The sequence below is a fragment of the Amborella trichopoda genome, chromosome 6 (genome assembly GCF_054954075.1).
Source record: "Amborella trichopoda isolate Santa Cruz 75 chromosome 6, AtrichopodaSantaCruz75HAP2 v2.0, whole genome shotgun sequence".
In the NCBI taxonomy this organism is placed as follows: domain Eukaryota; kingdom Viridiplantae; phylum Streptophyta; class Magnoliopsida; order Amborellales; family Amborellaceae; genus Amborella; species Amborella trichopoda.
The window spans coordinates 51,785,395-51,801,470 of record NC_142341.1 but is presented as its reverse complement, the minus strand read 5'-3'; the positions used below and the strand labels follow the sequence as shown (position 1 = coordinate 51,801,470).

General features: G+C 36.5%; 1 protein-coding gene across 2 annotated transcripts; it reads left to right on the top strand.

Annotated features, from left to right (window-relative positions):
• Nucleotides 1–2,043: 2,043 nt before the first annotated feature.
• LOC18448644 (Plant regulator RWP-RK family protein) lies at nucleotides 2,044–12,320 on the top strand. 2 transcript variants are annotated; one of them, XM_006858705.4, is made up of 5 exons: nucleotides 2,044–4,740; nucleotides 5,861–5,902; nucleotides 6,076–6,777; nucleotides 10,000–10,123; nucleotides 10,955–12,320. In XM_006858705.4, the coding sequence occupies exons 1-5, from the start codon at nucleotides 3,640–3,642 to the stop codon at nucleotides 12,061–12,063; spliced, it is 3,078 nt and encodes a 1,025-aa protein (XP_006858767.1). In that variant the 5' UTR covers nucleotides 2,044–3,639; the 3' UTR covers nucleotides 12,064–12,320. The 2 variants fall into 2 exon arrangements, with proteins under 2 accessions (XP_006858767.1, XP_088725373.1); XM_088869247.1 differs by having other exon boundaries at nucleotides 2,428–4,740; nucleotides 5,861–5,941.
• The last annotated feature ends 3,756 nt before the right edge of the window (nucleotides 12,321–16,076 follow it).

Here is a 16,076-nt window from a genome sequence, read left to right as displayed (position 1 = left end):
TATAAAAGTAAGGTTGCGATCTTATACAACAAGCGGCGCTCTTTAAAAAATATTACGTCAAGGTTGCCTAGGTTAGCTTTATGCTAAACTGGCTGAGCGAGCCACCTACCGGTGGCCTCTCAAGCCAAATCTAGACCACGGCCAAATCTAGACCACGGCCTTGTCTATGGTTGGGACAAGGCTGACAAGGCTTTTGAGACCTAGCCGAGCTTAGGATAGAATTTCAAAAAAAAAAAAAAAAAAAAGACCGGAGTGCATATTTAAAGTTTGAACATGGATGGAGAGAGGGAGAGAGAGTGAGTCAGTGAGTATGATAGCATGTTCAAACATAAAGATACAGAGAGTTCGAATACTTTAGGGTGGTAACAGGTTGGATCGGGTTCGGGTGGACCTAGAATTGGACCAAAAAAATAATAATATGGGACCTAGACCTGAACTTGAATGGACCCGATCAGACGATCGAATCTGAATAGTAAAATATTTATATATTTAATTATATTTAAATATATTTTATTTATTTATTCATTTTTATTTATTTGACAGAAATCAAAGATTACATTAAAGATCTAAAAAGAGATTACAGACTTAGATACCAAAATCTCAGATAAAAATGTACCCCCTTTTGCAAGAAAATATGCCGGCCTATTAGCTTTCCTATACATATGCACAAAGGAGAATACATAAGAACTAGCAATGTCTCAAATTTGTAATAGCACCAATATCAACTCTCAAGGAGACTTATTCTTTCTATTGCACCAATTGAAGGCATTTAGAGAATCCCCTTCAATGATACAGTAATGGCCTAGATTCCTAGCCACCAAAAATTTTAAACCTTGAAGAAGTACATAAAGCTCTGCGTAATTAGTTCTTTCACGAAGAGGACCAACATACGTAAAGATAATACTACTATTCCAAGATCTAACCACACCTCCAAAGCCCGTAAGCCTTGGATTCTCTAATGAACTGCCATCAAAGTTGAGCTTAAAAACTTCATCAACGGCCCGACTTATCTTCCTTTAGGCTTGTATTTAATGAAACCTATCTGAAAAAGATTTGGCAAATTTCTCCTCACATCCACTTCTTAAATATCATGTCCTCCTTTTGTCATAGAAAGATAAAACCAAACTGAATGCAAAATCATTTTTCATAAATTTCTCAAAAGGCTGCCTTGTACCCATCAAAAGTTATTCTATTCCTCTCCTTCCACACCTCCCACAAGATCACGCCTCTCGTGATTTTCCATGTTATCAAACGTAACTGAGGTAAAAAAGAAAGTGACAAATTTGAAAGTAGACCCTCAACCTTTAACGGCATAACCATTGCAATCCAAGCTGACAAAAAAAACAACTCCAGATTCTAGAAGTGAATGGACAGTGGAGAAATAAATGAACACATGTTTCACCGTCCTCCTTACACAACAAACATGCATTTGACAAGATCTTTCTCCTCTTTATGAGATTATCAACTGTCAGAACTTTGTTTTGAACTGCCATCCATAGAAAGCTCGAACTTTAAGAGGTAAATGCCATTTTCCAAACCACAACAACTTCAGGTATAGTCCACCTCCATCGATCATGAAACAGTAATTGATACATCGACTTAACCGAATAGTCTCCACACTATCTCACACTATCTCACACTGTGTCAATATCCCCACACTATCTCATCAGCAGCATTGTGAGAAATATAAATATCATTAAGTAGATTCAATAAGTCAGAGAATTCAGCAAAAATAGAGTATGAAATCCTACTGTATGGAAGATTAATATTCCACACAATCTAGTTTTCCCTGTGTTCGAAATAGTCGGAGACGAGCGCATTGGGATTGTTCGAAATAAATAAATTTTATTTATTGAGACCCAAAAAATATTACCAAATTCAAACTCAAATAGTGTTGAAGTATAAAATTTGTACCTATACCCAGACTTAGATTGGATCTACCCATCGAGTCCCGGATCGGGTCTGGGTCCATTTCTACCCCTAGTTCAATTATTGTCCAACATTTACCTATACAGAGAGAGACAAAGTGCTTGTCCAACCACTTACCTATACTACGGTTTTCATCACAGAGGAGAGAGCTTTATTAGAGAGGAACCGAGAGCTTTGTCATTAGAGAGAGACAAAGAAAAGAGAGCTTTATGAGAGAGGAACAAGGAGCTTTGTTAGAGGAAGCAAGGGTCTTAGGCTCACGGGATGAACTTCTCCATCGAATTATTAGCAGAGAGAAACAGAGAAGAGAGACGAACAGAGAGCTTTGTCAGAGGAAGCAAGGGTCTTGTGTTCACGGGAGGAACTTCTCCATCGAACTTCCCATTTAAAGTTTCGTCATTATAGACGGAACTTTGTTTAAGCCTATAGTGGGAGAAGATCTACAGGGAACTTACCATTATTTTAAACTACTAACCTTTATCAAACAACTACAGTAACAAGTAACTTTTGATGTTCAAGCAACTTCCTATTATCAAACACGCCCATACATGTACACAGAAAGCCTTCCATCCAGGTTCATATTCTTTCTTATATTCTAGAGGGAGGGAATCCAAGTTTATCACGTGGCACCATTATTGAAATTATACCGAATTACCAGGCCATTTGTATAACACATCCTTCCATTTTACCCATTTGCTGCTAACATGTTAACAAGAAGGTTTACTTACTGCTCCTCTGTTAACAAGGTCCACTGGCTCACAACTCATCAAAATCTTCGCTGAGCAATTCCAACCCTTTTTCTTCAACCTTAAGGTAACAATAAACCCTAACTCTTGCCCTAATTTGTTCTCTCCCTATGTAAATTTTTGGGTTTTCGTGGTGGATATCCACATTTTTGGCCTTTACTTTTTTTGGCAAGAAAACCCATATTTGTCTGGACCTTTGAAGCTAGGGTTTCGTTGTTTGGGGAATGAAAGATGGATACAACAGTGGTCCTGCTGATTTGAAAGCTCAGAGTTCGATGTTTCCTTATTTAGAAAGTTCACAGTTTGTCGCCCCTCTTAATAGAACAGTCTAGGGTTTCGCTCCAGTGGAGGCCTCAGCTCTGTGTTATTTGATTAATTGCATTCAGTCGAAAAGGTTGGCGCTTGGATGGAGCTCTTTCCGATGGATTGAACTGGATTTCATGGAGAATGATTCAATTAGTTACATGGGTGCTTTGAATCTGTGTAATTTTATTGCGGCTTGTTTTGTTTCTATTTATGGAAGGGCAGGGGCCCTTTGTTCGAGCTATTTATTCAGTTCAAGCTGTTTAATCGGTTTGGGTGAGAGAAATAGCTTTTGTCATGTTTGAATATGTAACCAAAGTCAAAGAACTACCATGGTTTCTCAAATTCTTGTAGGTGCAAAGAGTCTTTGGGGTTCTGGAAAGCTGGGTTTAGAAAATTCGTGGTCTTGTGTACAGAATCTAGGGGTTTCTTTCAATTAAAACAACTCACAGTGTCTAATACTTCGTATCATAATGGTAAGGATTTGCGGATGCAACAGTTTTGTGTTTGGGTTATGGGATTCCTTTTTGTATACCAAATTGTGGGGTTTCCTCTTTTGAGTGCATAAGGAATGCTTTTTTTTTGTAGAGGTAGAAGTTGTAGGCTTAGTAATTAGCTTACTGTTGTGAACGGTAGTTGAAAGGAAGCTTGAGTGAGAAAAATGGACCACCTATTTGTTCATAGGGCGCCAGGGACTGGTCCTTGGTGTTCTTCTCAAGGTGTCCCTTCTGTACCAGACAATATGGGAGTCGAAGACTCGTTCAGTTTTTCTGAAATCATGGATTTTGATAGCTATGTTGAGCCTTCTGTGGCTGGAGATCAAGTTTCTCCAGTATATGGGTTTAACAATTCGTACCCAATTGGTGATGTACCTACTTATTATGCACCTGTTTCTTCAAACCCAAATAGCAATCCTGCAACTGGTAACTCTCTCGTCGGGTTTGGTGTTCCTTTGGAATATAGAGATCCGGTTACAAATCCAACTGCTAGTTTTTATCCTCGTCCTTTTTCGCCTGAAGAGGAAGTGATAGCTGGAGCTCCGTATTTTAAAACTAATACTAAGAGTGATGCATATGATAGGAAGAATACTTATCAATACGTCTATAAATCACCTGTCGATCCCACTAAGGCCTCATGTTATAGACCATCCGTTAGGCAAGAAGGAGATAATGGTTCCAACTGTGGTTCTTTCGTGGGTCAGAGTGAGCATGAGGAAATTTTGAAAAGAAATATCAATACAAAAGAGTGGATGGTAAAGCAAATGGATAGTCGTCAAAATTTCACCATTCCGAGATCCCCAGGATTAATCCTCTCAGAGAAATTGCTCAAGGCTCTGTCTCTTTTTAGGGGCTACTGTGGTGGGAACATTCTTGCACAAGTTTGGATGCCTGTTAGGCAAGGGGACCAATATGTTCTTACTACTTGTGAGCAACCTTACTTGCTAGACCAGATTCTTGCAGGTTATAGAGAAGTTTCAAGGGGTTTTTTCTTTTCGGCTAAGGGAACAGAAGGTGCATTTCCTGGGCTCCCAGGCCGAGTGTTTATATCTGGATTGCCTGAGTGGACTCCTGATGTGAGTTATTACAAAAGAGCTGAGTATCTGCGAGCTGACCATGCTCGAAGAAATGAGGTTCATGGGTCCCTTGCTTTGCCTGTATTTGAGCCTCATGACTCATCGTGCTTGGCAGTGTTGGAACTCGTCACGACAAAGAAGAAGGCAAGTTTTGGTGAGGAGATGGAGAACATTTGCCATGCACTTCAGGTGTGTTATCTTTCTTTTCTTTCACTTTTTCTTACTTATTCCATGTGGAAATCATTTTCCCATCCATCAAACAACCATGCATTTATCAAATTCAAATACATAAATAATGTGGACAAATGAGAAAGAAATGCAAAAATTAACAATATATTGAATATAAAGATGCAAAACTATTCAAGAATACAACGATCACACTAATTAACAAGTGAAAAAGGACATTCATATTTCAGAAGAATGAAGCCATTTGATCGAACGAAACTAGTTCTTATACACATCATGCAATTCACAATTAGCACAAATAACAACCATTATCAATAGTCTACCACAGAAATAGCAAATTAAACTGTGAGGCAAAACATCATAATTTAAAGTCATAATAATCCAAGTTCCAAAGGTTTTACTTGTTTAGCAATTACAAGCTGAGTACTATCGCATAACACAAAATTACGGACATTTTTTTGTTGAAGTTAAGCATTTTAGAAATAGAAGCTGCGTACCTACATTTGTTTTAGTACTGAATGGATATATTTAATTTATACGCAAAAGCAGTTCGTGATATATATATGCAAAAGCACACACACATGTATGTGGCATGTACACACGCATACCTGAATAGGTACATACATAGATTCATGCATATAAACATACATAACAGTGATATGTACTCCCGTGAACACATGCATGTCGCACGAACACACACATGCATATATGAATAAAAACGTACCTCTATATATGCATATATACATACATAACATGGATATATACACTCTAGGGCACGCACACCCAGGTATCCTAATACGTACATGACATAGAATACATAGTTACATACCTGCACACACACATATAAATACAATCATATGCTTGCACCTTCATATGTTTTTATGTATGTACGTGTTTGTACATCCGATAGCTCATGTTTGTGATGGATATACACACAAACACTTGTATACATGCTCGCATATCTATTTATATATTTTGATATGCTGGTTTCTCTGTGTTTATGCTAGCATCACAGTATGTAATGAACAAGTAGTTGAATAATTGAGGAACTTATTCCTTGGTTTGAAGCAAGTTTGGTTATATTGCATGCTACATTGATATTTATTTCCAAATTGCTTTGCAGGCAGTGAACTTAAGAAGTAGAGAAGCTAAAGTTCACTTCCAGGTATGCCATATGGACTTATTATATTCTTCATTGTTCCCGGTAATCTATTATTTCCACCCTACATGCCATCTGATATTATCATGGATCAAAAAGAAAAATGTCATTTGATATTCTTATTTCATGACTCCCTCAAAGAAGATAATTATTTTCTCACAACCTCTTCTGCATTGCAGATTATTTCAGAGAACCGAAAAGCTGCCTTAGCTGAGATATTGGATCTCTTGAGAGCAGTTTGTCATGCTCATAAGTTGCCATTAGCTCAGACTTGGACCCCATGTAAGCAAAAATTTATGCCAAGACTAGAAGATGGTGAAACTCTTGAAAAGGTTCTCCTATCCATAGAGAAATCTGCATGCTATGCAAATGATCCTCAGCTAGATGGTTTCATGGATGCTTGTGCTGAGAACCACCTTGAGAAAGGGCGGGGAATTGTTGGAAAAGCCCTTCAGTCCAATAAACCATTTTTCTCAAAGGATGTGAAGGAGTACGATATATTAGAGTATCCACTTGCTCATCATGCTCGCCGTTTTGCTCTTTGTGCTGCTGTGGCAATCAGGTTAAGAAGTTCTCACACTAGTGATGATGACTATGTATTAGAGTTCTTTTTGCCCTTGAACTGTACTGGGAGTTTAGAACAACAGCTTGTGTTAAATAACCTTTCAAGCACCATCCAGAGAATATGTCGGAGCTTGAGGACAGTGTCTGAAGCAGAGTTGGCTGAATGCAATACCGTTGGTGTTTTTGGGAAGGATGAACGTAAGAGTTCTTCTTTGATGGGTATGCATGGAAAATGCTCCGATCCACCTTTATCAAAAGCTATGGGGATTCAGAATCCTGTGTTGGACAAAGTGGAAGGAGATGTGGATCATGAACAGGTGGATATTCTGTTGTTCTTTGTCCTTTTCCTTTACTTCCTTATAGGTAAAATTTCCTCTAATCTAATTGACTTATGTTGTACTCATAGTTGATTGGTGTCTGGTCGCCATTGTCCAATGAAATGATGGATGGTGATGGAAAGTGGGACCCACCAAAACAAAACATGACTCAAATAGTGGGTGCCACTCTCTTTCCACTGTCCGTCGTTTCATTGGACAGTTATGTGCAACGGTCACATGAGTATTTCATAGTCCATTGGAGCATGACATTGTTTTCTCTTTGTTTTGACCAGAGTTGTTTTTTTCCGTTTTATTCTTGTTTGGCTAAATAATTAAGGATAGTCCCGGAGATTTAAAAGATGATTCTTTCCCTTCATATTTTTATCATCAAATAGTTGTTCCCCTCTTCAATTAAATGGTAGATGAATTTGCCTATGTTTTATGACAGCTTCTAAGTCATTTTATTTCTGGTTCTTATTATAGTCTTCTTAGTAGCATTGTGATGACACTCCACTCTTGAAGCATTTGACTGGTGATTACATGATGGTTCTTCTTGTGTAATAAGAAGTTGTCAGCCTTGTTGTACTTAAATGCTTGTGACATTTTATAGCCTGGTACAAGTGGGCCATTGATTACATCATAAATGAACTTACCGTTTGCGCGGTGTGCATATGAGATACTTTATTTCTCATGGGTAAATCAAGAAAACTCTGAAACTTTGATCTTTTGGTTGTGAAGTACTGGGAATGCTGTTGATGAGCCCTGATAAATGTCTTGCTTAGTAATTCTTGTCTCTTGCTTAGTAATTCTTGTCTTATTAACATTTTCTGTTTGGCTTTTTGTGGGTACCTCTCCACATATGCTTGTCAATTTTATCCAAATTTGCTGGCAGAAATATTTTAACCTATTTAAACATAGCTTTTGGGTTCATCAGGAAAATAAGTAGGAAAGAAGTTGTTGCAGAAGTTATAAGAAATTTGATAAGATCTGAAATTGTTTGACAATTTATCAAAATAATTTTAGTCATGTTTTAATTTCAATTCATCTGCATAAGATTCTAAAATGGAAAGAACTAATCAAATATACTTTAGTAAAACCTGTGGTCCATGCTTAATTCTTGGCTAGAATTCTATGGATTATAGATGTCAGAGAAAGAAAAATAAAAAAAAAGGAAAAAGGAAAAAAAGAAAGAAAAACAAATGCTACTCTATTTACCACCGAGATTAGTCCTTGTACATAGGTGGATTGGTTGCCAGGCCAAATCGAGTTATCTTAGCTTGGGATAGCATGATTGATTCTGAGCCAGATACAAAGATTTGAAAAGTGCCAGAGTTTTTCTAAACCTCTTTCAGGTGTTTGCTTCCATGGAAATCCAGGACTGCCTACAATGCAAAGAAAATAAAATCCAAGGCTGTCTAGTCTGAGGAGCTTATTTTTGTAACTCGTCAAACCTTTGTGATTCTACAGAGGTAGAAGCTAGAGTAGAGCCTCTTTCATTATGGAAGACTATTAGCTAAATCTGATTCAATAGGCTTTAGTCCAGGGGATTTGCCAAAATCACAGGACAGGTTTCAGTAGAGCCTTCGGATGTGAATTATTCTATTGTCATGTTTGAATGGTAACTAATTCAGCATCATCATCCGAGCCTTATCCCAACTATTTGGGGTCAATAACACAAATTTTGTTCCACTATTCCACTCTATCAAGGGTTGTACCCTAGTCAGACTCTAAGCCACTATATCTATTCTCACTACTTCTATTCACGTTTTTTTGGGGCTTCCCCTTGCCCTTTTAGAGCCTGTTTTAGATCGACGTTGCACATTGCCAGACCACTTAAGTTTACTTTTCTCTTTTTTAGCGCCAATTGGAGCCGCCCCTAAGTTCTATATTTTCTCGTCTTGCCACTCTTCGGTCTCAACATCCTCATCTTTGCTAATTTTATTCTATTGGTATTTGTTTCTTGACTGCCCACCATTCTGCTCTATAAAGCATGGATAGTCTTACAGCCGTCCTATAGAATTTTTCCTTCAGTTCATTGGAATACGACGACCACATAAGACTTGGGAAGCACATCTTCACTTCGACCACCCGAGCCTAATTTTATGCACCTCCATTCTCATTGATTATCGACCCAAATGTCCTACGAAAGGATACTAATTATGATGCATATTCCCTATCTTGTATCGAGTATGAGTGGATTCTTTCTCATTTTAGGTCTCCCTTTTTCCTTGTCTCTATGGTCCATTTATTTGCTGTTTTAATTTCTCTTGCCTATTGAGGTAAGAATTTTTGGTTGTCCTCCTGTGCAGCTTGACGTAACCATTCCCTCTTTGTTGTCTATAAAAATTGTAAACACAAGAACATATCCAGTATGTGGTGTATATGAATAGCATAGTAAATAGAGATACATATGTATGGCACATACTCTTATATTATAGTTAAAATTCGAAAGATATATATATTTTATAATACATAATTAGAGCATGTAGACATAAGGATGTCTGTCACACGTGATGTAATTCGATATGGCCAGTGAAGTTACAGCCATTTCCTGTGCTTGTATCTGTGTTACGTCTCATCTACACTGTGGAGTTCTCAGGGCTGAGGATACCATTTAGTCGATTACTTAATCTAGAAATGCATAACTAACAGTAACAGTGTAGTATAATATAAACTATTGCTTGATACTGCAAGTAGTATTTTTGTATTGATAAACAGGTGTTGTACTACAAGACTAATTTGAGTATCCTAAATTAATATTTGATTGGTGGTTGTAAATTTATCTACAATTGGTGGGTGCTGAAGATTAATGCTATTTGTGATATGGATGTGGTGATGGGTGGTCATGGCTAGTGAACATAAATGGTCATGAGCACACATGTTGCTGAATGCACTGCTTGTTCTGGTGGTTAGGGACTTTTGAACAAGATGTTAAGTGTTGTATAGGGATTTCTTTTGGGTTCTCTAGGCATGGAGCTTTTGTTGTTCTTTTTGTCTCTTTGATGCAAACTTAAATATCAATTAAAAGAAATGTCACTGTTGACATTCTTCTAGTTATACCTGAGCTCAATTAGAGCAATTTTGTCAGCATTTGCTTTTCCTATTAATTTCCATTTTGCTAAGAAGAACAAACATACATTTGTGGATGGATCTTGCATTTACAGCTAATAGTTTGCATTTGCTATCAATAATCTAACAGTAGATTTATTCTTCATCATATAGACCACAACTGACTCAAAAAGACAGTTCGAGAGAAAGCGTAACACTGCAGAAAGGAACATTAGTTTGAGTGTACTTCAACAATACTTTTCTGGAAGCCTGAAGGATGCTGCGAAAAGCATCGGAGGTATGTCTTTCTGTAGTCAATGATTTATATTCCTAGAAATCATGGATAAATTACCATCTTTAGATTATGTGAACGTATTATCACTATCACTAGTGCGTGTTTGGATGTACTCGTTATCACTGATAGTTCACTATTTCAATAAAATTGATCCTGATAATAGATTATTTGTTGTTCATCAGTGTCCTTCATAAAATTATCTGAGACATACTTATAAGCAGTTTCACTTATAAGTTTATCTTAATAAGTTTATCTTTCTGAATTTTTTTTTTACTTTATTTAAAGGCATTTTCTGAAACTCTCATGTTTTAGCCAGAAATAACTCAATAGCTGAAAAACACTAAAAAAGTTTGTATAATTAAATAATATTATATGTATAGGAAAAAGTTTATATGTGGTTGCAACCTTATAGAAGTAAGGTTACAGTAATCTAAACTGTCCATTTTATTTAGATGGTGTGGATTTGACACTATGTTAAAAGACTTGCCACCTATTGACAATGTCTTTAAAGACGTGTCAATCTACACCATCTTAATGTGGACAGTCAAGAACATTAGAACTTGACTTCTACAAGTAAGTTGTGACTGTATATAAACTGTACCTTTATAAATTACAAAACGTATGTACTAGACAACTAACAAAGTAACATAAAGAAGAGTATATTGATTTCAGATAAGATAATCTACTCCAGATAATTGTCATCCAAGCATACCCTAAATATTTATGTGTGTGTGTGAGAGAGAGAGAGAGAGAGAGAGGGAGAGAGAGAAAGAGAGAGTTTGTTTTATCCGTCATGATTTGTATATTTTCCATCAAATGTTTGGTGTTTTGCAGTATGCCCAACCACATTGAAAAGAATATGTAGACAACATGGAATATCAAGATGGCCTTCTCGCAAAATCAACAAAGTGAACCGCTCTCTGAGAAAGCTTCAAATTGTGATCGACTCTGTTCAGGGAGCTGAAGGTTCTTTAAAATTCGATGTCCTCACTGGAGGATTTGTAACAGGCGCTTCCAAATTACATGATGGTGATAACCAAATTCCATTTTCCACTTCTCCAAAAAGCTCACCCATTGTGCTCCTAAATGTAACCCCGAAGAAAAAAGTCAGAGAGGAAGCCGCTTCTTCTATTGAGGAGATACGAAAGTCAGAAATCAATTTTCAATCTTTGCATTCAAACAAAACAGAATTGTCAGGGACCCCAAGTCTTCCTATGGCATTCAAGATTGAGAAAGACCCAGTTAGTGTTTCGCCAATTGGAGTTATCGATGAGCCAAAAGCTGCTACTTCCTTTTGTTCTGGCCTTGAACAAATGCCTTGGGCTTTCTCTCAGACTAATCTGAGAAGTTCCTTTGTAGGTAGAGAAACGTGTGAGAGAATGGACACTAATAAAGACCATATGAGCATAGAGAGCTCTGAATGCCTCATTAGAACAAGGAGCTCAAGCTCTTTGGCTGCAGTCGATGAATTGGAGAATGGGGTTTATGCCATGGATGGGATGGTGGAAAACAACCAGCCCTCCTCATCAGGGATGACTGATTCCTCAAATAGCTCTGGTTCAATGATAAATGGCAGTGCGACTAGCTCCCCCACTATGCCAGTTAGTTGCAAAAGCAAAGTGTATCTGAGAGACGGCAGTTCCAGAGTTACGGTGAAGGCAACGTATAAAGACGATGTTGTGAGGTTCAAATTTCTACCGTGTTTGGGCTATTTTCAGTTGTTTGAGGAAGTCGGCAGGAGGTTCAAGTTATCTATAGGAACATTTCAGCTCAAGTATTTGGATGATGAAGAAGAGTGGGTGCTTTTGATGAATGATTCAGATTTGAATGAGTGCCTTGAGATATTGGAGTCTTATGGAGCTCATAGTGTAAAGCTTATGGTAAGGGATTTGCCTTGTGTCATGGGGAGCTCGGAGGGTAGTACATGTGCCCCTCTTGGATGATCTACTTGGGAGTTTTGAGGTTGGCTTTTAGGAGGAATCTCCGAGTTCTTTTCATGAGAGGGGGGAAGAGTGTTGTACTCGAAGGAGGGAGGGAGAGAGTCTTTGAATGGGGCGAGATGCCCCTTAGCATGTGGCGTCTATACTTGTATAAATATGTATTTGTAAAGAATGTTCGGTCTGGTTAATGCACACCTTTCTATAGCCATGTATAATGATGTATAGAGGTGATTTTTAATATAGGAAATGGTTTCTCTTAATCAATGATGCAGTTTATTTCCTTTTATACCATGAACAATGATAGCATTTGTATGGTAAATGATATCATATTATACAAACCCTACCTTGAGCATCTTCTCTTACTTATTTGAAGGTGTATTGTATATAAAGCCTAATCTCTGGGGTTTATCCACCTAGAACATAAATATTAGAAGAGGAGTTTTACAATATGGTAGGGTTATTAGCATGATTTAATGACAAATTGGGTTCTCTTTCTTCAAAAATAGGGAGCCTGTCATAAACTTGTTGATTTGAAATACCTTTTTGGCGTTTGAAATGTTTTTCTAGAAACCAAGTGGATTTGCAACTTGTTGGAATGCACATACGATTCCAAAATGCATATTGGAGAGTGAAAATTTTTGTTTTTTTTTATCGGGCATATGACAAGTTTAGGGCTTACTTAAAATCAGTGATTTAAAAAAACAGATCGGTGACTTGGATTGGGCATCTTGAAAATTGGTCCGGATCGGTGAATTGGTGGGTTTGGATCATCATTTTATTGTGCGGAAAAAAACCAATGAACTAGTGAAAAAACACATGAAAAAATAGTGAATTGATAAAAAACCGGCCCGGATAAGTGAGGAGTAAGTTTCACCTCAAAAATGAGTAGCCTATCTTGATAGGCTATGTTTTTCTAGAAGTAGACTTGAAACTTCGGAAATGCATTTCAAATTCTAAAATGCATGTTGGATTCTGAAAATGTTTTTACTTTCCTAATCGGATATGTCATGTTCAGGTAAACTTTTTGGAAACCGTCTTTTTTAAGTTTCTAGACAGTAACACTCGTATCTTTTTGAGCGTTTTGAGTATCGTGAAAACTCATTCAGTAAACATCATCATGGTGAGGTATCAAGGCTCAAGCGGTACAACACTAGTATGCATCCTTTATTTGGACCTACAGATCAAGGGTGTTTGTTACTCACCTAACTAAGTCTAGATGTAAGGAAACAAGTGTTCCCATTGGAAAATTGGTTGGTGAGAGTACATTCCATATGAAAATAAGTTGTTTTGATGCTCAAAAATCTCAAATTAATCATTTTGACCTTGAGATGTATGGGCATAAAAAAAAAATGGCTTTCAAATCTTGGAAATAGCACACGTGGATTTTCTAGACAATCAATTTTCAAAATTATTGAGTGTTGATAGATTAGTTCGATCTGCACTATTTTTAAAGCTCTAAATTTTATAATTAAATGTGAAAATAAAATTTAAGGCCATTCCCAAGATTTTTGATAATGGAACAACACTTTCTACACTATTTGAAGGTGTGTTTTAATTTGATTGTTTGGCACTTAAGGTTAAAAAGGCCTTAAAAGAATAAAAAAAAGAAGGAAAAATGTGAAAAAAAAATTGAAAAATGTAATAAAAGTAAATCAAACCTAAAATAACTTTAGAAAAACAAAACAATCTAAAAAAAGTAGAGAAAAAATGGATTTACAAAATCAATTTATAGTTTGGGACATTTTGAAAATGGATTATATACTGTGAAACTATTTATCTTTGTTACAAGGAGGTCAAGTTACTCATAGCCACTAGATGTCAAATTGGATGGCTTGAGATTTGTCATAATGTTCGAAATTCTTTTTTTGAATTATGAATCCAATCAATGACAATTTGATGGCCATCCAATTTGAAATCTGATAGACAAGAGTAATTGCGACTTCCTTGTGCGAAAAGTAAATGGTCCCTTTATATACTTTTCCTTTTAAAAAATTTAAAAAAATAACGATTATGGCAAAAAGCACTCACCAATCTTGCATCTAAACCATATAAAATAAGTTTGTATAGCATTTTCAATTTTTATAATTATTTTTTGAATTTTTTTTATATGGTTCAAGTTGTACAGACAGCTTGGGGCTACTCAGCCTTGCCCATCGGCCTAGTCCCAGTGGACCCCTGCTGAGTTCTATTATACTGATTTTACCATTTTTTTTATTTTTCATAAATAATATAAAGCCCTTGTCTTCATAGTTGAAAGGGTTACCCACTTTGTCGCTATTTCAGTTGAGGGGCCGTCTTTCGGTTACCATATGCCCCTTGTGCTTCCAAGAGAAGGAGCACTCTGATCACTATTCTTAGTAGATTTGGGTTAAATGGGTTAAATTTAGATTTCGACATACGGGCATGCAATTTGTTTGAAATTATATGTTTTCCATTACCATTTGGAACCTTTGGATGGAGCAGAATTCTCGGATTCATGATGGGGCAAAAACACCTAGGGAGCTACTACTACGTCATATTTTTCATTTGGTTAGATCTTTGGCGAATGTTTAAAATTGGGCATTTCATTCCTTATAATTTAATATTGCTGCCAATCCCAACCTACAATGGAGTTTGGTATCTTCCCTATTCAAATTCATGTCACCTGGTTGCGTCATCCTCTAGGCGTTTTCAAGCTCAACATTGATGGGGCCTCCAGGCATAACCCAGGTAATGCTGGTTGTGGGGGTATCATTAGGAATGATGCAGGTGGTTTCATTGCGGCATTTACAGCTCCGTTAAATAACAATTCTAATAACATAGTAGAATTCCATTCACTTGAGAAGGGGAATACCCTAGCAAGGGACTTGCATTGTATACCTCTTGTCATTGAAAGTGACTTTAAGCTTGTTGTTGACTCTATAAATCGTCGTAGCGAACCTCTTTAGATAAATTACGCATAATGTTGGCTAATTGTGTATCTAAGCTTACATCTTTTACTGATCATCAATGGAGGATCCTACACACTTATGGAGAGGCTAATATAGTAGCGGAATCCTTGGCGAATGCAACTGCTTCTATGAATGAAGCAACGGTGTGGTGTGATCACCCCCCAGAATTTGTAAGGCCTTTCATTTTATCTGATGTTGCTAGTGTTCCCTTGCCAAGGGTTGTATAAGAATTGTTCATATAACATATTCTTAGTTTATTAATAAAATGCGTAGGGCCCGATATCCCCACTAATTCACCCAAAACAAAGAAAAAGAAAAAATAGATATAATAGACTTACGGTCTCACTTAGTATATCACATTTAATAGAGAAAAATGAAATATTAAGATTTATATAGTTGACCCCAATCAATTGAAAAAGGCTTTGACTAGGATGAGCATATGAAAAGTCATTATCTTAATAATGACAAAAGCACCAATATCATAAAGTATAGGAAAACTGTTTCATGCTGACTTGACCACATTTCTACATATACAATTCAGAAAATGTAAAGCATCCATCTTAAAGATGGATGCAAGTAAGTGTTCCATCTAAAAAAGAATAAAAGCTAATGGTCCAAATGTTTTCTTACTAGAATTATTATTTTTAGTTTTTAAAATTTATTTATTCATATTCATATTCATGATCTTCATGCTAGTTATTATATGTTCTTAAAAATTAAGTCTTAAAATCCAGCACCAAAATAGATTGATTAAGAGGTCCGCATTTCTACATATGCAGACTTAGCCGTATAGAAACAAGGTAAAAAACTATAACGAAAATTGTTTCATGCGGGTTGGACCGTATTTCTACATATGCGATCCCGAAAGTGTAAAACATCCATCTTAAAGATGGATGCAAGTGGATGTTCCATCTAAAAACAATGAAAACTAACGGTGCAAATGTTTTTTTGCTAGAATTATTATTTCTATTTTTTTAAATAATTTACTTTTTCATATTTATGATCTCCAGGTTAAAGATTATATGTCTTTAAAAATTAAGTCTTAAAATCCATCTCAAAAATAGATTTATTAAGAGGCCCGTATTT

Bases quoted from the DNA above. Each gene is read 5' to 3' on its own strand.
- LOC18448644 (XM_088869247.1), top strand. From the start codon at position 3,640: ATGGACCACCTATTTGTTCATAGGGCGCCAGGGACTGGTCCTTGGTGT. The intron at 6,778-9,999 runs GTGGATATTCTG...TTCATCATATAG, and splicing joins GAGATGTGGATCATGAACAG to ACCACAACTGACTCAAAAAG. The intron at 10,124-10,954 runs GTATGTCTTTCT...GGTGTTTTGCAG, and splicing joins TGCTGCGAAAAGCATCGGAG to TATGCCCAACCACATTGAAA.